The sequence below is a fragment of the Plecotus auritus genome (assembly GCF_963455305.1).
Source record: "Plecotus auritus genome assembly, chromosome: 7".
Classification (NCBI taxonomy): domain Eukaryota; kingdom Metazoa; phylum Chordata; class Mammalia; order Chiroptera; family Vespertilionidae; genus Plecotus; species Plecotus auritus.
Genome location: NC_137774.1, coordinates 97682426 through 97709395, shown reverse-complemented (window position 1 = coordinate 97709395; position 26970 = coordinate 97682426). Strand labels below are relative to the sequence as shown.

The 26970-nt window shown below is 46.9% G+C and overlaps 1 protein-coding gene across 4 annotated transcripts in view; it reads left to right on the top strand.

The window, feature by feature from the left end:
* GRAMD2B (GRAM domain containing 2B) overlaps positions 1-26970 on the top strand; it is a 110686-nt gene that overhangs the window by 66552 nt on the left and 17164 nt on the right. For 2 of the 4 annotated variants that reach the window (XM_080677579.1, XM_080677577.1), the window contains exons 2-6: positions 13203-13322; positions 16614-16725; positions 20793-20859; positions 21700-21803; positions 25049-25144. In XM_080677579.1, the coding sequence (XP_080533705.1) occupies positions 13203-13322; positions 16614-16725; positions 20793-20859; positions 21700-21803; positions 25049-25144 (499 nt within the window). Of the gene's footprint in view, positions 1-13202; positions 13323-13988; positions 14158-16613; positions 16726-20792; positions 20860-21699; positions 21804-25048; positions 25145-26970 lie in introns of all 4 variants that reach the window. The other 2 variants (XM_080677578.1, XM_080677580.1) reach the window with 2 other exon arrangements.

The window sequence follows — 26970 nt, the reverse complement described above, 5'->3', positions numbered from 1 at the left end:
ACATAGGGATAGACTCCAGGGAAAAACAGATACAAGTAAGAGACATTTAGTAGGTTTACTTTCATAAGTAGGTTACCTTAATACTTTACATCTTACAACTTTGAAATAACTAAAAATGTACTCTTTTTTAAATTTTTTTGCCAGAAGATAGCATGAACTGTTCTTTCCTTAAGTAAGTGTATCTAGTTTGGACATGTTTTGGTGAAACCAAAGCCTTGTACAGAAAACTATTTTCTCTAACATGTAGATAACCTATTTTTTTTAAGTGACAGGTCCTCTCTTCTCTAGAAGTTGAGTCCCATTAATTTTTCATTAGAAAGGAATCTGGGTTTTAATAATACATAGCATTTAAGCAAAGAGAATGTTTACGTGTGCTAATGGCATCATACGTCCCTGCCCATCGTGACCACTGTGGGCGATGTGGCGTGAGGGGGACGCTGACGTCTGGGAGATCCCTGTGTGGCAGCCCAGTGAACACGCTGAGCTGTCCTCACACACGTGCAATTCTGAACCATGACATCAGAACACAGGAGACGGAGGAAGTAGTGCTGCCCAGTTTGAAGGGGGGAAACAAGGAGAAGAGGTTTCTGGCGTGCTCTCTGGTGCTATTTTAACTCTGTAGTGTTGCCCACAACCTTGGTCTTGTAGCTGTCTGGCTTTTGATTTCCCCCCGTACACGGAACAGAAAGACAGCATTCCAGGAAAGGAGGTATAAGAGGAAAGAATGCACTTTAGTCATCACAGATGACACCTAGGGTGGCAGGAGGCAGCTCCTACCTCCGGATGCTTTAGGTCCCAATGCCTTTCCCAACAGCAGAGGGCCAAAGTAGCATAGTTTGTCTCCATGGAGATGGGGGTGGGGGGGCGTTCTCAAAACAAAAGCAAACACTTCTCTCTTCTCAAGTAAGCTTCTAATGGCCCTGTTTTTTTTTTATTTTGTGTGTGTGTGTGTGTGTGTGTGTGTGTGTGTGTGTGTGTGTGTGTGTGTGTTGTTTTTTTAAGCCTTAAATGTTACTGTGCTATTAATAGGTTAAATATTCTCTTCTGGCTAAATACATGTATTTCTGGCATGACACATTCTCTCTCTCTCCCCAAATAAAAGTTGTCATAGATATGGTAATGAGAAGTGAAATTTAAAGCAAGAGGAGATGTGTTAACGTAAGAGAACATTCTGCCCATGACGTTTACTAGTGATGCCTCCTCTGGGGTGTCTCAGCCTCCTTCCTCCCTTTTCCCTTTCTCACTTGCCATCTGGTCCTCATTCCTTCTCCTTCCTGGACAAGTACCTCCAACTCGGGTCTGACATCACTCTCTTCCAGCACCCATCTATCAGGAGATACACAATAATTTTCTCAGGAGTATCATTCTCATTCATCTGTGCCTTCTCCCAGGAAACCATGGCGGGGCCCTGGTTTCCTGTCATTATTTGGAACCCCTCTGCTCCGCTGCACCCTTATCCCTCCATCCTCATAATCCGGCTCACCTCTCAGGATTTTGTACCTCTTAGAACACCTCTTCTCTTGGGCATTCCTGATATTCGAGTTACTGGTTCTTTCCTTTCTCCTCCCTTACACTGAGCCTTTTTATTACTTCTGCCTGAAGTCCCTGTCCTCCCAGTGTCGTGTCAGCCTTGGTCCTCTGTTCCTTTAAAGTGGGCTCCAAAGTGAGCTCCCACTTTAGTTCTGAAAATCCAAATGGAGGCATTAACTTTCTTTTATTCTGGGCTTTTAAAAATATTTTTTTACTGATTTCAGAGAGGAAAGGAGAGAGAGGGAAACATCTATGATGAGAGCCATTGATCGGCTGCCACCCCACACTGGGGATTGAGCCCGTAACCCAAGCATGTGCCTTGACTGGAAATCGAACCGTGACCTCCTGGATGATAGGTTGACGCTCAATCACTGAGCTTCGCAGGCTGGGCTCGTTCTGGGCTTTAGCGGGGTTGATGTAACAGTGGGTTTTGTTTTTTGTGTGTGCTTAAACTCTTCATTTCTGTTGTTAATCTGTTGGGAACAGGCATAGTCCTCAGTATCCATCCAACTGGCTATTTATCATGAGTATGGGATCTCTTTGGTGTAGGGAGAGGTCCTTAAAAATAGACCAGGTTCCCATTTGAGATTTTTACTTTGGCCTTACCCAACGCTAGGTGAAAGCACTTCTTAATTATCCTTAAATTCTAATGTTCCTGTTCTGGACAGTAAGCATAGTTGTGAATTTGACCAGTTGCAAGTTTGGTTTATGTAAACATCTTTGCTTCATTTTATCATTCAGAAGTATCCCTAATTCCAAATGGTATTTCGATTGATCACATGGCATATTCTTTTTCTATATTACCTCCCCAAAAATATTCTGCGATCCAATTGCTCTCCATCATCTAGGTTTTCATTCCTAATTATTTTTAAGTATCTAAGATACTTTTCAATCTTATTAGATATTTATGATATTTTGAATATGTGCCATGATAGCTGAAGAAGTTAATATTATACTTTCTCTAAATATTTTTTTGCGGAATTTCATGCCCTGTCCTTTTTCTCTGCTATCTTCCTGTTTTGGTAAGTTTTTCATTCTACTTTTAAAATCTAGTTTTTCCCCAAAACACATCCTTTAGGCCAAATGCCTCAATTAAATAGATGTCCTCTAATATATCTTAGGTATATTAAAAGTGACTTATTTTGACATTCAGCAATTGCTGATTTGGAAGCGGTTTTGAAGAACCACTTTGAAAAAGGAGTGGAAAAAAAAAAGAAGAAGAAGAAAAGGAGTAAAGATAGAAATACAAAAAAAAAAAATAATAATAATAACACTTAAAGTCCCTGCCCCTGAGAAAATTATATTCTGCTTTGAAGGACTTACTAAATATATATTTTTAGAAATGTTGTTAGCGGTGAGCAGTACAACATTCCTAATAATGTGTGTGTGCTGAGGCTGTAAATAACAAAAGGGCACTTACATCAGAGCATCAATCTACCTTCTCCAGGAGTTGGAAAAGTCAGTGACTGCCTCCTTGATGCATTTTCATTAATTGTTTCCTAATGATGCTTGGTCTCAAAATACCACTGCTGAGAAGTGTTTTGGTTTGATTATGATTTTGCTTACCATTGTTTCTTCCAACAGTGGAGACAGTATGATCAAGTTTCCATGTGGTTTCAAATTATTGCTCATCTAACTAACGATCAGTTTGAGAACTAAATTTGCACACATGGTGATTCAGTGAAAAGACGGCCTTATTCTCCCCTCTCCCACCTTCAACATGGCCCTCTTCCAAAAGAACTGGTAAATCCTGGAAAGGAGTTCACCACATCGACAAAATACATGCCCAAGCCCAACAGGCAATGCTGAGTGTTGTCCTGTGCTGCACATACACTCAAAGTTGTCTGATCCACAAGGAGCAATTGCACAATTTCTTATGTCCAGACATCGGGGCCAGTATCAGAAGGGTATATAACCTGGCATGGAACAGTGGATAGTGGTGGGCACTTAGGAAGGATCAGAGAGGATATTCCAGGCCAGAACAAGAGCCAGTGTGCAAGGTGGCGCATGGTGTAAGCGAGGCCGTGGTGAGAAGACCAACATAGCTGGCTTGGAGAATTCTTTCTGAAAAGCAGAGGGAGACTGAAAACTCTGGAGAATCTTGGCTCATCTCCAGATGCCTTAATGTGATGCTCAATGGAAAGCTATTGTTGGTTCTGGACCAGTGGCCTGACATAATGGAGGCAGTGTCTCAGGAGGATGAATCGGGCATTGATGTCCCGGAGACTTGCAGAGGGAGACCCTGGAGGTCACTGCTGTGTGTTTCAGAGGTCAAAGGGAAACATCCACAGCTGTTCTCTCTGCTGACTTCATCTTATACCGGTGACAAAGCCCGTGTGGGGTGTGTTTTCTTTTTAATGTAAGCTCGTTTGAGTTGGGTTTCTATCCTCTCAGAATCAGAATCCTGACATTTAAACACTTTGGGGGGTTGAGTTGCCTTAGGCTTTGAAAGAAAAGCAATGCTTTGGGAAAACAGAATCGGGAATAGATATAAGGTGGGAATGAATCACGTGCTTGTTCATGGAGCAGTGCCTTGTCCACTTGCATGAGCACAGAGGGGGCCCTGTGCGGCCAGGTTAAAGAGGCACGGCAGGCGGTTGGTGGCCTGCTGTAAGCCATTCGTCCAGCCCTGGTGTTCAGCTGAGCTTTAGGTATTGCTCTTTGCCATGGCCATGTGCTTGGGCCTCAACAGAAATAGTATCCAACTGGCAGACCCCTTCCCCTGCAAAATCAGATATTCTTTATGTTGTTCCTTGGGCTCTTTTGGTTTTTGATAGTTTACCACCTGCTAACAATGTAAGTCTATTATGCTGAAATAATTAGCAAAATCCCAACCACGTCTCCTCTTGTATTCCCCGTAACTGTTCATGGCAAGGCTGCCTTCTCCATCCCCCAGATAACCTTGGGGTTATCTTGGATGTTCCTCTCCATTGCTTGCTCTCTGTACTCCTGCTGGTGGTATCTCTAGATCATCTCTCCAGTGCAGTCTCTGCTTCTTGCCATCAAATTTGCCCCCTTATCTGCCTCCAGCCTCTTTCCCCCAACCCCTGCTGTTTTTGTACACAGATTTGAAGAAGCACACATCTCATCCAGTCCCCCCCCCCCCCGCCCCCGTGATGTATGTGTGGGGAAAGGTGAGCACTTAATATCCCATTGTTCCATTCCTTCTGTTTAAAAGTCTTCTATTAATCCCTACTGTGAACCAAGTGAAATATGAAAAAAGCTCTCTCTCTTTAGGAATCAAACTTCACAACAACCTAATTTCTGCTGCTTTCTGCTCCCTGGACTCCCGATGAAACCAAAGTGCTAGATTTCCTTGTGCATGTGGCTCTTCCTTGTGTGCATGTTTTCACTTCTGCATTTCCTTGTTGTTGTTTTTTTTTTTGGTTTTTTTTTCGTGCCCTTTTGGTATCTCCACACGTGCAGATTGTATGCCTCCAGCTCAAATGTCAATCCTTCACAAGAAGCTTTGCACAAATACAGTGTTTCTTTGGGTAGAGAGGTGGCACAGTTGACTAATGAAAAAAAAATTTCTGGCTCATAGTTTTTTCTTCATAATGGAAGGTTTTCATTTTTCCATCCAAAGTAACGGTTTTTTTGTTGTTTTTTCCCCAAGACATCTTGACCCACCTCTCATGCTTGTTTCCTCCACAAAATGTCCCTGTTTCTGCTCTTTACAAATACTAGTAGAAGAGATTTCTGAATTTCCAAGACTCTTTATGGGAGATGCCCCTTACAACCTATATTATGCTTTATTTATGTGATAAACCAATAACAGAGGCTAAGTCCCTTGAGAGCACAGCATCTGGCATTATCTACACGTAGTAGGAACTCAAACATTCGAAGATAGTAATTCCACCTGTTTTTAGGATCTACTCTGAATTTTACATCTTCTCTATGAGTATATTAATAAATGTTTTATAAATGTTTATCAAATTAATATAGTACATTAAAGTTTATAATGAACTCAGTCCTCTTCCCCATTCTCCATCTGCTCCCAGTAGCTTTGTTTAACTGTACCTGATTTTAGGTATAGTGGTTATTTTATTATCTATAAAAATATATGCATCCTGCTCTTTTTTTACTAATTTTAAACCTTATCTCCCAACTTCCTGTTTTGATGGAACATAAGAGTCAACTCACGCTAACTCCCTGCCTCCCTCTTCCCACTCCCAGTTTTAAATAGGCATACCACTCTTTCCTATTTTCACACGTTTATGTTTTTGAAGAATACATCAACCTAAATCTCTTGTTAAATCAATTTGAATCCACACTTTTTAGGATATTAGTAACCTTTGCCTTTCTTTCATTCTTTTCTGGCTCATATTTTTTCTTTAATAATACCATCTCCTTTTTTTTCTATTTAAAATTTCTATTCATTTGATATGGAAATGGCTGGCTTAAACATGTCTTCTTGTTCACCCTCACTTTTTCTCTTATTGTATTTCTGTATCTTGATGCTATCTTCCAGCCCTTTGGTTAAATATATAGGTCTGATTGAGAAGAGAGGAGGGAGAGGGCCACGTGATTGTAAGGGGGTTGGGGAGCGGGGGTAGAGCATTCCAGGCAGAGGGAACAGCCAGTGCACGGGTTTTCCCGTGGGGAGTGGTGGGAAAGAAGGGGACCAGAGAGATCAGGATGGGCGGACAGGGAAGTCACAAAGTGCCTCATAGACTATTAGGCTTTGGACTCAGAGAACTGAGGGGTTAAGGAAGGTTTCCTTTTCCACAACATTGTAATCTGATGTATGGGCCCTACCTTCTTTCTCTGAAGATATTAATTCGAAGGCTTGGTGGTATCGTTTTTCTTGTATTGAGTTTTCTTCTGTTCTCTCAAGTCAGTTTCCTAAGAATTTTACCTTCTGCTGATTTATCTTGGTCTTTCCTTTAAGACTTCAGATTTTCTTCAAATATCTGGCAATGCTTTGCTGTCATTTCATTGTTAGAATAAATGAGGGACTAGAGCAGGCTTGGAGAAACATGGGTAGGGAGCTGGCACTTCATCTGGAGACACCCTCATTCAAAACAAGGATGAGAAGAGATTTACTCTGGGGCTCCATCCTCTATACCAGGTACCCTGGTTTTCTGCACCTAAGTTGTTCCGTTTTTAATGGACAGCCCTTATGATATTTTCCCCGCCAGGGACTAAGTACCTGACCTGGCAAGAGTGGGTGAAGGAGTCAGATTTCTCACCAAACACCTTCAATGTAATCAGCTGTTTCATCCATTTATAGCACCCTCCTCCTGTAGCCCCTCATGGAATCTGACAGACAGATCACTTTTCTCTGTCCTGGGTGCCCCTGTTCTTAACTACAGCTTCCTCTACTTTGCTGCAAGAGTTAAATTGGACTTTACTTTCTACTTTCCATTTCCCAGAAGTTTCACTCTTCTGTTTACAGTTCCCTGCCAATGTTGTAGCAGGAGGGTTATTCCTTCTTTTATAAATACTCAGAAAGGAGGGGTAGACATTGTGTTCCTGATCTCCATCTCAGACTGGAAGCCTGTCCTGCTCCTCTATAGGTTTTGCTAAAGCCAAAGAATACAGTGTTTTGGGTATTCCTTTTTTTTCTATTTGCCATACGCCTATCAAGGAAAACAAAAGTTAATTTGTCATTAATATTTTATTTTAACATTATACTGACCCCTAATATCTGCTTAACTTCTTCTTCTAATATCTGCTTAAGATTATTCTTTTTAAAAGTCAATTCTAGAATATCACCAAGAATATTGCAGTTATGATAAGAATTGTTTTCCGTTTTAATCAACAGCCCACTAGAAAAATTGGCAAAATGTATATAAAAGTAGCTAATTTACAAAACTGAAAAATTTTAAAATCTTGAACATATAAAAATAGTACACTCAATCTTATTCATAAGGAGAGAAATGCAAATGCCAAAACTATAACGGGATTTTTTTAAAGTTTAGCACCTTGTTAGTAAGAATGTGTAATCACTGTTGTGGGCATGGGTCACAAACCCTCTACTGAGGGCAACTTAGTGATGGCTATAAAATTTTAAAATTATGTACTTCTTGATCTATTTAACTTTATTTTTATTGTTGATGCTATCACAGATGTCGCTCATTTTCCCCTCTGCCCACTTCCACCCAGCCCCTGACCCCCTTCCCTCTGGCCATCAACACACTGTTATCTGTGTCTATGGGTTATGCATCTATGTTCTTTGGCTAATCCCTTCATCTTCTTTCATCCAGTCCCCCCAACCCCCCCCCCCCCCCCCCCCCCGCTTGGACAGCCATCAGTTCCGTGTAGTCATGCCTCTGTTTCTATTTTGTTAGTCAGTTTATTTTGTTCATTAGATTCCACAGTAGGTAAGGTTATATGGTATTTGCCTTTCTCTGACTGGCTTATACAATTATGTACATTTTGACACAGTCCCATTTCCAGGAAATTATCCTATGGAAATTTCCACACACATGATAAACATACAAGGACGTTTGTTGTGGTGTTGTTTATATTTGTAGCAAGACTGAAATCCACCGAAATGCCCATCAATAAGGAACTGGTTAGATTATGAGCCACACATTACAGTGAACTCTATGCAGTCATTAAGAAGAATGAGGAAACTGTGTGGTGATAGGGAAAGCACCAAGATACAGTAAGTTAAACACAAAACAAAACAGGTAGAGAATAGCAGGCTCTCATTTGAGCGATCAGGCCAACAGGGGAGGGCAGTTGGGGGGGGGGGGGCAGGCCTGCAGGGGAGGGCAGTTGGAGGTGACTGGGCCAGCAGAGGAGGGCAATTGGAGATGACCAGGCCTGCAGGGGAGGACAGTTGGGGGGACCAGGCCTGCAGGGAAGGGCAATTGGGGGCGACCAGGTCTGCAGGGGAGGGCAGTTGGGGGCGACCAGGCCTGCAGGGGAGGGCAGTTGGGGAGGACCAGGCCTGCAGGGGAGGGCAGATGGGGGCGACCAGGCCTGCAGGGGAGGGCAGTTAGGGGTGACCAGGCCTGCAGAGGAGGGCAGTTAGGGGCAATCAGGCCGGCAGGGGAGCACTTAGGCATGGATCAGGCTGGCAAGGGAGTAGTTAGGGGGTGATCAGGCTGGCAGGCAGAAGCGGTTAGGGGCAATCAGGCAGGCTGGCAGAAGCGGTTAGGGCAATCAGGCAGGCTGGCAGGCAGGTGAGTGGTTGGGAGCCAGCAATCCTGGATTGGAGAGGGTGCAGGCTGGGCTGAGGGACCCCCCCCGCGCACGAATTTCATGCACTGGGCCTCTAGTTCAGAAATAAATGTGTAGACAGATAACGAAGTAAAATGTATATTGTATCAGAATAGTGAGTGAAAGGCTGTTTTTCCTGACTTAAAAATCGAGTTTGGGAGATTCTGAGTTTACTTGGCAGGTAGAGAGGCTGAGAGGTTGGGGAGGCCCTGGTCACCATCACATCCCTGAACCTTACACACCCTGTTCTGCTTCCCTTTTTCGGTCAGTGTGATCAATGCCTCTGTACTGGGGCTGCTGCCCAGTGGTCCCCAGCACCCTCCTCTGCCCCTGTAGCCCATCTCCTTTCTTCCCAAGTGTTGCTGCCCTGGTCTGCCTGCCGTGGAGCCACTAAACAGTCAGCACCTAGAACCCAGGGTCTGCCTGCCATGGAGCCACTAAACAGGCAGCACCTAGAACCCAGGGTCTGCCTGCCGTGGAGCCACTAAACAGGCAGCACCTAGAACCCAGGGTCTGCCTGGCCCCAGGCCTTGGCACGGCCACGTGCAGCCCCGTTTTCAGTGCAGGGTTTCGGCGACACTGGCCTGTCGCAGACTTGGCCTGAATCACGGCGGTCGCAGGGCGAGGAGTTCATCCCACCGAGGTCTGCGGAAACATATCCGACCTTCAAGTCACTTCTAAACCTTTGTTGGTCAAGACTGAGGTCTTAGGAAATGGTGATCCGGGATTTTAGAAATGATGATGGGTGTAAAACCACCCTCCCCTGTGCTATCCTAAGGGAGTGCAGTGACCTTTTTTATGCCTCAGCCTAGACTAATTTCACGTGAAGGTAGACTCACACACGGGTGTTGGCCGCTGTAATTAGAAAGGAGCACAGCTTCCCTGATGAGCCTCAGTCGGGCACTTGTTTTCAGGTTCCTGCCACGCAGCTTAGTCATCACTGTGCCCGGTAGCTGCTTATTTGACTTACGTGTGATGATGCCTGAATACAACGTGTTCTCAGCGGGAGGGGCGGCGGGGAGTTGATGTGTCGGAGAACAGAGTCCCTCTCTGGGAGGAATGAGAGCGGACCCATGTTAGAATTCCAATTCTGAATCTTTGTGAAATCCACATCACGTTCTCATCCGATCCATGAGGTCTGGGAATTGACAGATGTTGGGCCGTTGATAGGCACTGTCTGGCCTGTTGTGTATTTACAGATTGTGTGACAGGGCGGGGCAGTGTCTCAGTGGAGCAAGCACTTCCCAGCTGGGAATACAAACGCTGTCCCCTGATGGGGGGCGTCAGGCTGGTTGGTACGGCTCTGAAATTCCTACTGAAAAGCTTTCAGGGCTCATAATGGATGCTTGAATGGGTTGGAGGTGGGAGAAGAAAGAACCCGCCGTGGCCAGGGGAAGGTGGGCCCTGTGTTCCAGCATTGTCTGCTGCTCCGTGGCTCCTTGTAGCTGTCACTCACTCCTCTCTCCCGCTTGCCCAGCTCCGAGCATCCTGCCCTGTCAGCAGGGACTTGTCCAAAAACGTTGTTGAAAGAGGAGTACTGTTTTTGTGGGGTTTTTTTTTTTTTTTTTAGCTTAGCTGTGTTAACTCTTTAGTAGTGTCCCTGAAAGGGCCTTGCTTTGTTTTTTGGTGTTTTTTTTTAAGCAAAACTGACTCCTTTATTTTCATGATTTAAATGAGACGTGTTATTTCATCTCCACCACCGGCTTCCCTGACAGTAACTTAGTTACTGAGAGGCCTTGAGGAAGCATTCTGCCCCCTCCCACACTCTGCTCCTCAGACAGGAGTCTCCACTGTTTGACTTACACAGTTTCGTCTGCTGCTGACAGGCCTCTGAGGGTGGGGGGTTTGCGGAATAATCTCTCCTGTTGGTAGGAATTAGCTTGCTTCAGTTTCCATAGCATCTTTAAGTAAAAAAACAAACAAAACTAAACTAAAATGGAATTGGTCCCTAGATGAACTTCACTGACTCTTTGAGACGCTACAGAATGAATCCTACGTCGGTCAACACACATAAATGACCACCATGAGCAAAATGCTGAGCTAAGTGCAGTGGAAGGGAGAGGGGGAGACAGAAGTTCCCTGCTTTTAAGGAGTTTATTTAGTAGTTGGCTAAGCCATTTGAGAGAAAAAAGTTAACAGAATAAGGCATTGGTTGATTCGGGGCCTGGTGAGTGATCACGCCGGCAGCAGCAGAGCCGAGACCACTGGGTTAGACGGCTCTGTGGAGCCAGTGCCCACCACCCTATGGCCTTCAAGGACAGACCCAGCACTGGAGACCAAGTGCAAGTTTAAGGAAAAGTGGGGTGGACACTATCTAGAAAGAAGCCGGTTAACTTGAGCAGACCTCTGAGGCACGGCGTGGTGGGTTGACAGGTGTGCACCGCATCTTCTCAGTGCTGAGCCGGGCCCTGAAGCAGGACCACCACATGGAGAAGTACTCAGCGCCCTGCCCCACATACAAGTGCCTGCCCAGCTGGGACCAAGAGAGGCGGGAACACAGCCAGCTTTGCTTCCTAGCACCTTGGTGCTGGGCTAAGCAAGGGGCACCTTATCTCTGCCAGGCTGTGTACCAGGGGGGCTCCATCCAAACAGAGAGGCTCCTCTTTATTGTGGGGGTGGGATGGCTCTTGCTAAGGGCATACAGGTTCTGCCCGGGACAGCGGCGGCTCTGCCTCTGAGTCTCAATCTGACCCGGCCTGAAATGCAGTAAACACTTGAATAACAGCTGAGATGGATTGTTGAAGTTCCACACACACTTGTCGCCCTACTTCAGGAGGGACTCTCGTGTGGGTTTCTGCCTGATGCTGCTGAAGGAAGGGTGCTGTGTGTGCCTTGGGGGAGAGGGAAAAAGCAGAGATAGGCTTGAAGGCCCCTTAGCAGTTCTAAAATTCTTTTAAACTTGATGCTAAATTTAAGCAAAGTCCTCTCTTTGAAACCAAAGCAGTGTTTTCCTATTACTATTTTAAGGCTTTCCACGTCCCTTTTCTCACATAATGCAGTTTGGTTATGGACTGAGCCCCTTTGTCAGAGTTCTAAGTGCTTTGAAAAGAACTGAAGAAGTAGAGGGCTGGGCCTTTGTCCACAAATAGGTATCTGTTTAGGAAAAGAGAAATGCTAACTACAAAATGGGAGCATCAGCCATCCGTGGGGATTATTCATAGATACCTTGTCAGAGATACTTGGCCTTGATTTTGACACCACAATGGAATTTTCGCGAGCGGTAAAATGTGGTAAATCAGCAACCACAAAGCTTAACCTAACCAGTAACACTTCCTGCCTGCATGTTCATTGGCAGGTGAAGATACCGAAGGGGTGCTAAGTTAGGATTAAAATCAGCTAAACTGTCCTAGCAATGCGATGTTGATATGCCTTCCCTCACACTCGCTCAGCCACCATGGGGTTCTCACATTCTCAGAAGTATGTTCTGTGAGTTCTTTGCTGTGCAGGCTGACACCCAGAAGGTCTGACCCATGAATAACACCTGTATTCTCCCTCCCCTGGTTCCTGCCTCTCATCTTCCCACGCTGGAAATGGTGTCTTCTGTTCCTGAGGTTGAGGGTCACCCCTGTGTCCAGCACACTGGTCGACCTCCATCCACAGTATTTCAGTGTGCGGACCCTCTTGACCGACTTTCCTCTCTAGTCCCTCTTCACCAAGGTCAAACCTAGTCTTCCAAAACCCAGGATTATATACCACCAGTGTCCCAGACTCTGGGTCAGTATAAAAATCAGTCAGATTCCCAGCCCACCCTGGAGTTCTTGCACTGAAGAGCTAATAAAGGGGCTAGATAGATAGATAGGTGGTTGAGGGGGTAGGGAGATGGATGCATGGGAGAGAGAAAGACAGACAGAGAACACACATGTAAACTAAGGCCCATGAGATGGACAGACCTGAGTTTGAATCCCAACTCAGACAAATGCTAGTTCTGCAAACTTGGGTAAGATTATTTAATATCTGAGAGCCTCAGATTCCACATCTGTCACTTGGGGAAATAATTCCACCTGGCCTGGGTGGGTGGTTGTGCAGATAGATGAGAGACTGCAACTTGCCCAAGAAGTGCTTGCTTAAATAACAACAACCCAAAGTGGGGCCCAGGACAACAGAAGGTGATTAAGTGACACAGGCCGGGCAAACAAAGGGCCTTGGGGTTTCCCGGCAGAAAGGCTCACACCTGGCTGAGGGCTGGGAGTGCGTGTGCGCAGGGGCCCTCCCAGCCTCCAGGTGATCTGCACTCTGCGCAGCTAGGCAGGGCAGAGCAGGGCCCGCGAGCAGACCTGGGAGGCTGCGTGTCCTCACCGAGTCCGTGTTTACCTGCTGAAGCCCGCCGAGCTGGGTTACAATGGAGATTTGGAAAGGGCACAGCCGCCCAAGTTGACCTCAGCCTGTTGGTGGGGACGGAAGAGCATTCCACGCTCCAGAAAGCGAGGTGACTTCACCATTTTTCCCCGTCCACCCCGGCTCTGGATGTCTAAGGTGAAGCGTTTTTCTCTCTTCTCCAGCTCAGAGGCTGAGAATGGTGTGGAGGAGAAAAAGAAGGTCTGCAGGTCGCCCACAGCCCAGTCTCCCACCCCGTCCAGCGAGGCCGAGTCCCCAGACCCGAAGAGAGCCACTTGCCTGCGGTGAGTCCTCACGCCCACTTGGTTCTTCCTGCCCTTTGGGGGAGGAGGGGCTGCTGCGAGCAGCTGGTGATTCTAGCTTTAGGGTGCTGGTTCAAGCGTGCGTGAGGGTTGTCCATAGGCAAATAACACCCCTGAGAAAGAAGCGGGTGTTCTTCCTTGAGATCCCGGCACTGGCGCTTGCCTTCCTTGCTCATCTCTCCCGAGAAGCACTTTTCTCCCCCCCGCCCCAGCCTGCTGCGGTGTCTGCCCTTTTCTTAAAGCACTGACTTTGCCAACTGGTAAAGCGGGGTGGCCCTCCTTCCGAATTAGATTCATAAAGCACCTGGGAAGGCTGTCCGGTGGCCGGGGAGGGCCGCCCAGGCTGGAGTGTCTGCTTAGCCTCTGGGCGTGCACACCTGCAGTCTCCCTCTCCTGGCAGCCACGAAGAAGAGTGGAGGGGGTCCCCGGGCCGGCTGTGCAGGCTGGGGCCACGGTTTGATGGTGGGGCTGTGGGGGAACCGGCAGTTTGAGATGGGGAACTGTGGTCCCCATCACTCTCAGAGGCACCAGTATGTGCTTTCCTTCGCATGAGAGCTTCCCTACGTAGGAACATAAGAGTGGCTTTTTAGCCCTGGAAAGGGAATGTTAAACCAATGGTGTACGAGTGATGTGGCCCTGGGTCCGCAGGAGGCGCGCAGTGACCGCTCTCCTCCTGCTGTGAGGTCCGTCAGAACGGCTGCCTTCTGCGTCCTTTGGCCGCTGCTAGAGGACCAGTCAGTAACTCCTGCTTTCCCTTTCCTCCTGGCTGCCCAGCCCGCGCCTTCTCTCCACCTCCATACTTCATGCAGGACCACGTGTAAGTCTTCGCTCTCGCCCAGGGCTTCCGGTCACTGCCGGCCCTCTCGCCAGCTGTGCTGCGTGCCTGACCTCGCCTCTCACTTTGCCCCTGTTCGCTGTAGCCGTTTCCTGTCGGCGCATCCTGTGTCACTCGCCAGATGAGTCCCTCCGCGCGGCACGGAGCGTGTTGTTTCTTGTCTCTCTCACCATGTTGACTGGCTGCAGCATGCGCCTTTAAAGCACCGCTGGTTTAACTCCAACCTCCCCAGGCTTTAGATGAGAGCCATCCTCCTGGCCAGGACAGGCTGGTTCAACTGCACAGGGCGTGTGCTCCCAGAGGTGCCGCCATCCCAGCGCTTGGTTTCAGGCTCAGCTCTCGCTGTCTGGAAATTCTTGGGTTTTGCAGAAGGGGCCCCGCAGTTTCATTTTGCACTGCTCCTGCTCAGAGTCACTTGTGGGAGGTGAGACTAACACGGTTGAGGAGACCAGAGCAATGCTATGTAAATATGCGCCCCTCCCCCACCGCCAGAGATGGGCACTCTGTATGCGGACAGACCCCTTCTGCTCTTCCTCTTGCCAGGGGTCCTCAAACTTTTTAAACAGGGGGCCAGTTCACTGTCCCTCAGACCGTTGGAGGGCCGAACTATAGTTTAAAAAAACAACTATGAACAAATTCCTATGGGCACTGCGGGCCTGGGACGAGTCGGCTGCTAAGCAGGACAGGCAGTGGCACCCGGCGGGACGGATAAATGTCCTCGGCGGGCCGCATGTGGCCCATGGGCCGTAGTTTGAGGACCCCTGCTTGTCAAGAGTTCAGCTGCCCTATTTGTCACGTGGGTATCCCGTCCATAGTTCTTCAAAAGGTCAGCCCACTGCCTTGACCACTCCGTTAATACTTGTTCATCTGAATCAGCAGAACTGAGAAATTCAAATTAGTGGGTAGTATAAATAATAGGTAATTTGACATTTGAAAAAAAAATCATTTTATTTTCAAGTACAGTACAAATGTTTACTCATCACTTTTTTAAGTAATCCCTGGAATTCTAAGGAAATTTCCATCTGTGAATAGGCTCAGTGGCCAGTACCTGAATCCAAATCCATGTCCCTTGAATAGCTGAGAGGTATCTCACTTGTGGTTTGAGCATCACAGATTCAAATCGAGTCTGGCAGGGGCCTGGGACATCACATAGTCTGTCATTCCACAGCTGAGAAAGCCAGAGCCTAATGTCCCTCTGACTTCAGACATTTCTGTCCCTCTGCCACACCCATATACCACTCAGATTGCTTAAAATTCTTCTTAAATCGGCTTTGAACCAAAAATTTTTAGCTGTGCCTCATTCTAAGGAATCATGTTGTGAAATCATGAATTTCATGGGCCATTTTCCCCCAATAAACAAAAAGAAAATCTGCATAATCCTATCATAAAACTTGTTCATATGTATATATCCACAAACCTCTAAAAATCTCCTGTGCACCCACTCTGAGATGACTGTGTTGAGCTGTGGGCTGAAGCCATGTGTAGTCTCACGTCTACTGAATGGAGAGCCTTGACTAGGACTACCTTGGGAAGGAATCCTGGACTTGACTTCCAAACATGTTCTTTTGTATCCTAATTTCACTCCGACTGTTTTCCCACTCTGGGATGTTTTGTCTCTTTTCCTCACACCCAAATCCTGCCCATCCTATTAGGCCCCATGCATTAAACCCACATTGTTCTATTGGTCTCCTCTTCTCTTTCCTCCTGCTAGACTACTTGTCTCTTTACCTCTTCCTAACACCTGTGATATTATTGTTTTGGTGCTAAATCGTGTACTGCCCTGCTAAGAAGTTTTGTTTTTAATCTATTTTCATTTTCTATTGAGGCATAATTGACGTATAACATTATATTCGTTTCGGGTATACCACATGATTCAATATTTGCATACATTGTGAAATGCTCTAGTTGACATCTGTCCTCATACATAGCTACACGTTTTTTTTCTTGGGATGAGGACTTAGATGTTTGATTGTGCACAGGCTCCTTAAGGATAAAGACTGCCTTGTGTGTCCCAGGCATTTCACACAATGCCCCACTTAATGAACAACTGTTAAATATTAATAGATTTCTGACATAAAAATGTTTTTGATTGAACTATAGCTGCAATTTTGTTTAATGATCTGCCTCCTAGACTCTTTATACTGATTAAAATACTTTTGAGGTGATATAATTATTTTCGCAATTGGATGGTTATGTTTCTCTTCTACAAATGGACATGTCTTCAGTCTGAGATTCCTATCTGCTGAAGCCATCCCAGCCCTACAGCATCCGCTCTGTAAACCCGGGAGAGGGTAACACGTGGTTGCTGACATCCAGAAGGGAAAGGCGAGTGGCAGGTCTTCTTGTGAGATGGGATAATAATCAAGATGTATTACAATGAACTGAATGAGCAGCATAAAAAATTCATTCTATAGTCTCCCTGGGTTTTCTTTCCTCAGGTCAAAATCCAGTTTCGATGGTGTCTCTTTAGCAAGTGATAAGAACGACTGCAAAACAGAAAGCAAAAATGACTCTAAGATTGAGAGGAAAAAGTCTTCATCTTCCAGCCAGGTAAGCGGGAGTGAGACATGTGTTGTTTCCAGGGCGACAGGCATGAAGCCAATGGGAAGAAAGAGCCCATGCAGGCAGCTTCCCGCTGGGCAGGACTACATGGGCATTGGTTGTAGAGAATCTAGGAGAAAGGACAGACCATAGATCTTTCCATCGATTTTTCATCAATATCATAATTTACAGCTGGCCTTTCAACACATATTGAGTGGTACTGAGTCCCATACTGTGCCCCTAACTCTGACAGGTGCCCACAGGCACCCCCAGCTGGGACCAGCACTGAGTCCTGTGCTTGTCTCATAATTGGCCAAGACTAGGAGAGGTGTGACATCCTTGCATTAAAATGAAGGAGTATGGGGACAGAGGCCACCCCACTGCACACAGAGGAGACCTGTGGACAGGGTCATGACTTGCTTCTGCTCTAAAATATACCCAGACAGGCATCGAGGCCCAGTTCTGCACCATAGAGTGTGACCGACTTACTGGGCCAACAGTGGGGTTTTTTGACACTTCATCCCTAAATATTTGCATATGTGTCTCCTAAGAACTATTACAAAACACTGTTGGCACACCCAAGAAATTTAACTAAATAGTAAGTGGAAAAATATATATTATTAATGTGAAATCCATTTTCAAATGTCCACAATCATCCCAGTTGTGAACACTTTTTTTTTTTTTAATATATTTTATTGATATTTTTACAGAGAGGAAGGGAGAGGGATAGAAAGCTAGAAACATCGATGAGAGAGAAACATCGATCAGCTGCCTCCTGCACACCCCCCACTGGGGATGTGCCCGCAGCCAAGGTACATGCCCTTGACCGGAATCGAACCCGGGACCCTTCAGTCCGCAGGCCGATGCTCTATCCGCTGAGCCAAACCGGTTTCGGCCAGTTGTGAACACTTTTTATAAAGGCTTTTCTGTTTCCCCTCTCAGACATCCACTCAAGAGCTGGGTATTGCTTTTCATTTCTATCAGTCCCACTACCCTTTTTTTTTTAAAACCTTTTATAACAATGACTAGTGACCTGGTGCACGAAATTCGTGCACATTAAAAGGGGATTAATTAGAGGAAATAATTTAATATGCTATTTGCCCTTTCTCTGTAATAGAAGTGTCAGAGATTAAAGAAAATTAGTAAAATGTATATGAAAACCTTCCTCCTGTCAGAGTCTGGGGCACACCACGGGACCCAGAGTCAAGTCCCCGCCCACCCACATGCACTTCAAAATTGCGTGAGACCCAGATCCGGCCGCCTCCCCCCATTGGGCTAGATCCAGACCCAGCCAGTCCCACCCTTGTCAAGCCCTGCTGGGCAGGGGGCGTAGCCTCAGGTCCCCTGGCCCAGCGCCAGGATGGGGGGGCATGGCCTGAGGTCCCCCAGCCCAGACCGGGGCCGGGGCGTGCCTTGAGGTCCTCCATCAAGCGCCGCCAGGTTGGGGACATGGCCTGAGATTCCCTGTCAATCCCTGCTGGGTGGGGGGCATGGCCTGAGGTCCCCCGTCAAGCCCTGCCAGGCGGGCGGGCACAGCCTCAGGTCCCCCGGCCCAGCACCAGGAGGGGGGGCGCAGCCTCAGGTCCCCCATCAAGCCCCACTGGGTGGGGGCGCGGCCAGAGTTCCCCCAACCCAGCACTGGGGGTGCACCTTGAGGTCCCCTGTCAAGCCCCACTGGGTGGGGGGCACGGCCTGAGGTCCCCTGTCAAGCCCAGCCAGGCAGGGGGGCACAGCCTCAGGTCCCCTGGCCCGGTGCTGGGGCAGGGGGTGCGGCCTGAGGTCCCCTGTCAAGACCTTCCTGGTGGGGGGTGCAGCCTGAGGTCCCCCGGCCTGGTGCTGGGATGGGCGGAGCAGCCTGAGGTCCCCTAGCCCAGCACCAGAACGGAAAGCGCACCTTGAGGTCCCCTGTCAAGCCCCGCCTGGCAGGGGGCGTGGCCTCAGGTCCCCTAGCCTAGCACTGGGGTGGGGGGTGCAGTCTGAGGTCCCCCAGCCTGATGCCAGGGTGGAGGGTGTGGCCTAAGATCCCCTGTCAAGCCCTGTGGGTGGGGGACTCGGCCTGAGGTCCCTTGTCAAGCCCCATGGGGGCAGGGATAGGGCATAGCCTCAGGTCCCTGCTGATTGCTCATTAAGGCTCCTTATGGGAACTTGGCCTCAGCTGTGGGTGCAGCCATCTTTGTGACAGAGTGATGGTCAATTAACATATTCCCTCTTTATTAGATAGGATATGTTTGAAGAGTCTGTGGCCTGGGATATTTTTAAAACAAGTGGTGCTCACTATAGCCACTAAAAAACAAAATCTCAGTAAAGCCCTTTCGCACACCTGGCTTTAATCAGGTAACTTCCTGGATGCAGGTGTACTCCTAGGAGGCATCATGAGGTAACCTACTATATGAGATGTTTATAAAACTAGAGGCCCGGTACATGAAATTCGTGCACGGGGTGGGAGGGTCCCTCAGCCCGGCCTGCACCCTCTCCAATCTGGGACCCCTCGGGGGATGTCCAACTCACAATCTAGGACCGCTGGCTCCTAACCACTCACCTTCCTGCCTGCCTGATAGCCCCTAACTGCCTCTGCCTGCCTGCCTGATTGCCCCTAACTGCCTCTGCCTGCCAGCCTGATCACCCCTAACTGCCCTCCCCTACCGGCCTGATTGCCCCTAACCACCTCTGCCTCGGCCCCCGCCACTGTGGCTTTGTCCGGAAGGAGGACTGGACAACTGGAAGATGTCTGGTCGACCCAGTCTAATTAGCATATTACCCTTTTATTAGTATAGATTATTAGTATAGATCAGCTGTGGGCAAACTACGGCCTGCGGGCTGGATCCGGCTGTTCTATCTGGTTCTCTTGCTCTCCCATCCGCTCCTTTACTTTGAATTTATATTAGTTCATACAAACACTCCATCCATGCTTTTGTTCCGGCCCTCCGGTCCAGTTTAAGAACCCATTGTGGCCCTCGAGTCAAAAAGTTTGCCCACCCTGGCATAGATAGTAACTTGTGGGGACCATCAGTCATCTGCACGGCCTGTCTGAAGCTCTTCTTGACAGCAATACTAGGGCCACTTTTGCCATTGGGATCACACCTAGTTTGGATAATAAGACATCAAGGATCTGTTTTGCTCCTAAGAGTTTTCCATTGAAAGCATCTGTCAGGCAGAGTGGTGCTTGGAAGGAGGACCCAGCTCTACGCCTGAGAGCTGTGGTTCCAGTTAACCCGGTGTCTCTGAGGCACAGTGTCCTGACCCAGGCAGTGGGGATGTCAGTTCCCAGGCGATCCTGGGTGGTTTGTGAAAGCATTTTGCAAAGTGTGAAACTTGGTCTGTACATTGTTGTCATAGTTGTAGAAATAGATGCCTTGAAAATGAAGAGGTTTTCAACATTTCAGACTCTTGGGCCTTCTCCCTCCCTTGACACAAACCCTACCGGTCTTGACGGTCATCTCCCTGGGACATTGGCTAAGGAACCGCCTTCACAACAATAACAGTGTTAGTGACAATCCCAGGTAGTAGGTCCTTTAGCTGTTTTGTCCCATTTGAGCCTTAGGGCATCCCATGGAGGCAAGTCGTTTTTGACCTCGGGCACAGAAGAGGAGGCTGAGGCCCAGAGAGGTTAAGTGATGAGTAGGCCACAATCACATACCAAAGAAGTGTGACCAAGCTTGAACTCGGGTCGATGTGACTACAGAGTTTTTAACCACTGTCCTCTTCTGAGACTACTCACCTGTAGCCTTAGTGCCCTGGGATCTACTACCTTCCCTGGTGAGATTCCTTAGCATCCCTCTCATTTCTTACGCGGGACATCCTTATCCAGCACCTGGGGAAGGCTGACCACCCGCTGCATCCTGGTTATACTGTATATGCAACCAGCAAGTCACTGGTCTTGTTGGCAGAGGAACCCTTTGTGCCCTGCCTTCCACTGAAGGGTTCTGTTGGAGACTGTAAGATCAGAGAGATGGAATTCATGAAGATGCTGAAATAAGGGAGGGAAAGTATATTGTGTCATTTAAATTGAAGTTAAAATGTGTGATGTTCCACAAAAAACTGAGAGCGGCCATGTCTCTGTTTTGTTCCCACTGTAGTACAAGGCAAATTTGCACTTCCACAAGCTGTTTCTTGAAGTCCCGACTGAAGAACCACTGAGGCAAAGTAAGTTCTGACCCGTTTGGCTTTTTAAGCTCCATAGTTGAAAAGATGCTTATTGGTTTGGGAGGAGGAAGAGGGCTGGGGACTGAATCTCCAAGGGGTGGTTTCTGAAAGACACGAGGCAGCCGCAACGCCAGCTTCATGCAGCTCTCACCGGGGCTCTTGAAAGACGAGTAGAATGGGAACCTGAGTCTCCCTACTTGATATGGAGTCAATCCAAGATGATTCCAGAACGATATCTTCGCCTTCCCTATCTACCGCTGAAATGCATTGTGTTTGGATGTCCTGAGATTAGGATAACAAGCCTGGAGCAAGACAGGCCACTAAAAGAAGGCTAAAAGGACACACAGATCTGGGTGGACAGACATGTGCTGACTCGCCGTAGGGGCTCACCAGGGCTCCATTCCAGCCCCTCCACATACAGTGCTAAGACGAGATGCTGGTTCCAGCCATGATCTCCAAGCAGGAAGGCATGGGTCACATGCTGTACCGGCAGTTGGACCATCTATCTCAAAGGGCGTCACTAGTGACAGTCCCAGGGAAGGGGGGCAGCCTTCCTACATAGAGGAGATTCCTGAAACACCATTCTTGACCCTCATTTGCAGTGACAGACTTGCCTTTCTGGTTTGATTTTCATGCTAAGATGTGTAAAACTTTGAATGAAAAGAACAAACCCTTGTCTCTATACTTTTCCTCCAGTGAAGATGACTGAAAGGAGGTGATAGATGTTGTGAGCCTGGGAGGGGGTTGTCTCTGCCCATCCCTGAGTCACCAGCATCTATACAGGATTCTCGTCCTAAATGTAACTTCCAAATGATGTAATACGTGTGTATATTTTCTCAGGCTTTACCTGTGCTCTGCAGAAAGAAATTTTATACCAAGGGAAGCTCTTTGTATCAGAAAACTGGATTTGCTTTCATTCCAAGGTCTTTGGAAAAGACACTAAGGTTAGTATCATTTTTCAGAAAGGAAGCTAACCCTGTGGATATGACTTGCTTTCAATGTAGCAATATTTGTAAATATTGTGTCATTATTATACCCTTACTGGTGGTTCCACCAGAGAGGTTCTCAATGCCGACACCTCCCCCTCTCCCACAATCCTGCCCTCAATCCTTCTTACCCGGCTGGTGTCACCAGAGGACACGTTATTCCTATGAAAAGTATTCCACAATCAGTTTCAAGGATGTACATTAAACAATTTTTTAAAGAAATACTGATTTTGTTCTGTATTCATACAAGTTAACCATCTAGAAAAAGCTACTTACAGAGTTCACTTTGTACTGTTGCCAGCCCAGAAGGAGCAGGAATTGCAGCATTATGACTGAGTCTGAGAGTCATATACCCACAATCCCCACTGGGTGCTGACTGACACCTTGGCATCCCCATTAAGTACAGAACTGGGAGAACAGAGGCCCGTGACACACTGAGCCACAAAGGAGAACAGCCTGAAGGAGTTGGCGGCTTCCCAAGCCACCGCCTTCTAAAACAAGGACCTTGGGACTGTGGCATCAGAAGGGAAGAGAATTCCATGCCATTGACATTCTTGCCCTTTGAGCTGTGCTGTCACATTCAGGCCACCCGAATAAGGAGTCGGAGAAATGCCGTGTGGGTGTGCCTGACTGCAGCGAGGTTTCAAGCATTCTGATTTGTGATTATGAGTAAGCAGCTTTTATATTCATGAGGTAGCTGATTAAAAATTCTTTTTAAGTGACAGATATGTTTTATTTAAGTATTCTCCCTAAAGCCACGGGCAGTCTTCTAGCTAAAGACCACTTAACAAATAAAATGGAAATTCTTTATTTTGTTGGTGTTGAGTCAGCAAACTAGCATGCTAATTTTAGGTCAAATGTTATTTTTGTATTGTTCCTTTACTATACAGTGTTGTTTTAGATGCACAGTATTATCTGAATCATTATAATGCAAAGCGATATTAAGCAGTATTCCACCCTATTTCTAAGATTTCTGGATTCTAAGAACTTGTTCATGGAGTGGGGAACAGGGGTTGGGGGTTGAGCGCCATGCAGTTCAAGGTGGTGAAGATGGCTGTCAGGAATTCAGGGAGAGCCAACAGCTCACCGAAGTAGCAGGGTGTGAAGACATTAGTGAGGAAAGTCTTAGTCTTCCTTTGTGAAGGATAGGGGAATTCACAAAGCCAGCATGTGCAGTTTCAAATGAAGATGATTCTGCCAATGGTTTCAAAATCCTACTTCCACCTACGAGAAAACTGACCAAAGAAAAGGTGAAAGGAGTGACCTGGTTTTTTGTTTGTTTATTTGTTTTTAATATATTTTATTGATTTTTTACAGAGAGGAAGGGAGAGGGATAGAGTTAGAAACATCGATGAGAGAGAAACATCGATCAGCTGCCTCCTGCACACTCCCCACTGGGGATGTGCCCACAACCAAGGTACATGCCCTTGACTGGAATCGAACCTGGGACCCTTCAGTCTACAGGCCGACACTCTATCCACTGAGCCAAACCGGTCAGGGCAGTGACCCTGTTTTTAAAGACTTGCCACGCTGGGGTTGCTCTTGCATGTGCTACATCTAAGAGACAGGAGATTGAAAGTCCGCAGAGTGGGGACACAGGAGCGTGACAGTGCCATGTACATTGCTTCCCCGGGAAGGATGGAGTCAAGGAGACGGGGCCTCCGCTCCGTGGTGGAATTTCCTCCCTGCCAGCAGGCCTGGCTCCAACACCATCCAATGTGAACTAAAGGCAACCACGATCTTCTGTAGGAAGAGGACTTTTCTAAACACCCTCCCCTGGAAAGAAATATTAATAAAGTGTAGTCTTCATTTAATCAGGACCTCAGCCCACTGGTATTTTCAGAGGCTTGTAAAATTGAATGTATCACGTTCCACCTAGGCTCGAACTGAAAGGTTGTTATTTCCACTTTATTTCTCACATGTGATCTAGTTGTCATTTTATACTCATGAAGCAACTGATTGAAAACTCCTTCGTAAGGGTGTTCCATGCCTTAGATGATGAAAAGAAATCCAAAGTGATAGCCCCTCAACACTGCTCAGAAACAAAATTAGACTCATTTTTACATCGCCATCTGTCTGAGTAGATCTTGACATCTTTTTTCAAAGTCATCTCAACCTATAACTGGAGGGACAGTAGAACAATTCCACCCAAGTGTGAATGCAATATTCAACGTTAAAAGCGTGGTTTTTTCCTTCCTTTAAACTGCCAGTATTAACATAAGGACCTCCTCTTCCCCACGGACCTCGTTGATCTCTTTCAGAATATATAAAGCATTTTTGCAAAATTTATGTTCAAGTGAATGGGTGCACCTAGAGATTCAGGTCATATTCTTTTTACCATGGGTGTGTGTGTGACTCTGTTTTTCAGGGATCAAAGTGATGTGATCCCTGAAAACCAAACTGGGTTGAAGGGATACACTATAACATAAAAGTGTCAGGAGCATCAACTATTCTTTGTGGCATCTGATACATTCTTGTAGTATATTGTATGGAAAAAGAACTACACTTAGGATAAGATTTGTTCAGATCCCGTCTTTGTAATTATATTTATGTCCTTAAGCAAGTCATATGCCTCGCTACACAAATGTCCTTATCTCTTAGAATATCTACTTTACAGGAAGGTCAGCATTTTCCATACGTTCTCATTTAATCTACAGAAAATCCTGGGGAGTAGATAAAACTGACCCCATTTTACAGGTCAGGAAACTGAGGCCTAGAAAGGATAACTCATCAGGTAGAGGAGGTCATGTAGACAATAATGGAACTGAGCTGAGAATTCAAATTCCAGGTTTTCTGTCCGGTAATGGTTCTATTACACCAGTGTTTTTCAACCTTTTCCCCACCCACATGTGCCTGAGACAGAGGAGAGTGGGGTATGGGAGATTAGCCTGCAAAAGCAGCCTTCTTTAGAGCCTTGGGCTTATCGTTAACATGAATGTAAATTTTGCATTCTAGTCCCAAGTCTAAAGATAAAGGTTTCCCAGGAAGCTGTTCTGCAGGACTGATGATTCCGATTTATTCTCTGGCTTTGCATTAACAACAGCATAAGGAGCTCAGGGACACACCCAGGCCACTCTTTAAGATGGACTTTTCATGGATCCCAGAGAGCCTGCTGCTGGTTTGTTTTTTCCTTTAACAGGAAAACTTCAAGTGTTGTTCTGTGAAGTCTTAACCAGTGTGTTAATGCAGTGCTTCTGTTTCAGATCTCTATTCCGGCTTTCTCTGTAACCCTGATAAAGAAAACCAAAACTGCCCTTCTGGTGCCAAATGCCCTGATTATAGCGACGGTCACAGACAGGGTGAGTATGCCCCAGAGCAGGGCACCTTGCTCCATCTGCTCTAATCTCCCTTCTATGGGCCTCCTGACGAGACCTAGACCCTGGACCATAAATATCATTATCTCCCACAGGGAATCACCAAGTATATATAAGACTGGTTTGTAAAATCCTAGCCTTTAGACATTCCTGTAGTGTTGTTTCCCCTCACAAGATGATTTCTTCTAATATAATTGTTGCCAATTTTTAATTTCCCGCTGACTTAATTATATTTGCTTGACCGAGGTCAAAAAAATAAAATTCCTTCCTAACTTCCCTTTCCCTAACATCTGTTAGGTCAGTCTAAATTGACATTCAGTGTCTTTAACATGATTTAAAACAACAACCATCACCACCTTGTTGACAGGGTGGGGAGTCCCTGCAGTGGGGGTGGCCAGCCGCCCCATAACCTCAGCTGGGACCTCTCCAAAGGCATCCCAAATACCTAAAACTTGTGCTTGTTATGTGCGCGCAAATCAGACCAGTTCCTGGCCCCTCTTGGCTTCCATGTTGCCTTACCTATCCCACTTTTTTTATTAAATACTAGAGGCCCCGTGCACGACATTTGTGCACTGGGGCGGGGGGGGGGGGGTCCCTCAGCCTGGCCTGCACCCTCTCGCAGTCCGGGACCCCTCAGGGAGCAAGCCTAAGCCAGCAGGCGGACATCCCCCAAGGGGTCCTTAGCGCTGCTGCGGAGGCAGGAGAGGCTCCCACCAGCACTGCTGTGCTCCCCCGCCGTGAGCCCAGCTTCTGACTGAGCAGCGCCCCCCTGGTGGTCAGTGCGCATCATAGCAACCGGTCATTCCACCGTTCGGTCTATTTGCATATTAGCCTTTTATTGTATAGGATATTTTTATTGATTTCAGAAATGAGGGGAGAGGGAGAGAGAGATAGAAACACCAATGAGACAGAATCATTGATCGGCTGCCCCCTACACATCCCCTACTGGGTCTCCAGTCCACCAGGTACCTCCTGTTTCATAGGTCAATGCTCAACCACTGAGCCACACGGGCTGGGCTCTATCCCACTTCTTTACGGGAATTCTCAAGCTGTTGTTGACTGTTGTGATGCCACAGTCATGTGCAACCAGAAATATCTGCACTGAGAGGTGTTTATTTCAGATTGGGAAGAGAGAGGGAGTGGAATATTTTGGTTATCCATATTTTACTGGAAATTATTTTTTAATATTTTGCCTACTATTTCTATGAAAGCATAAAAGCCACATTCCATTTGTAACCATACTGGATAGTTGAAGAGGGAAAGATGAGCTAGGAAATATGTTAATATCTGTTTTTGAAAAAAATATTTAGATAAACTAATGGTTAATAAGCATTAAGTACTTCTTGCCAGGCATATGCTAAATACTTCCTTATGTTTTCCCATTTAGTCTACCCTTCCACCCTCTTGGAGGTAGATATTGTTATAAGAAAACTGAAGCTAAGAGGGCCTAAGTAAGCAATTTGCCCAATGTGGCCTACTCCATGTCAGAGCCAAAATTTACAACTGTGTCTTTCTAATGCCAGAACCTATAATATTAACTACTTTGGGCTATAATACTGTATTATATTATACTAGAGGCCCGGTGCACAGATTTGTGCACATTGAAAGGAAATTAATTAGAAGGTGGCCAATGGGGCAGGATTGGGCGAGACAGGCCAGACATGCCCTGGAGCCAACTTCTCATGGTCCCTCCATGACCAGCTGCACCTGGGGCAGCACCGGGGCTCAAAGGGCGTCTGCGGAGTGAGCGGGGTCCCTCAGCCTGGCCTGTGGAGATCGGGCCGAAACCAGCAGTCTGACATCCCCCAGGG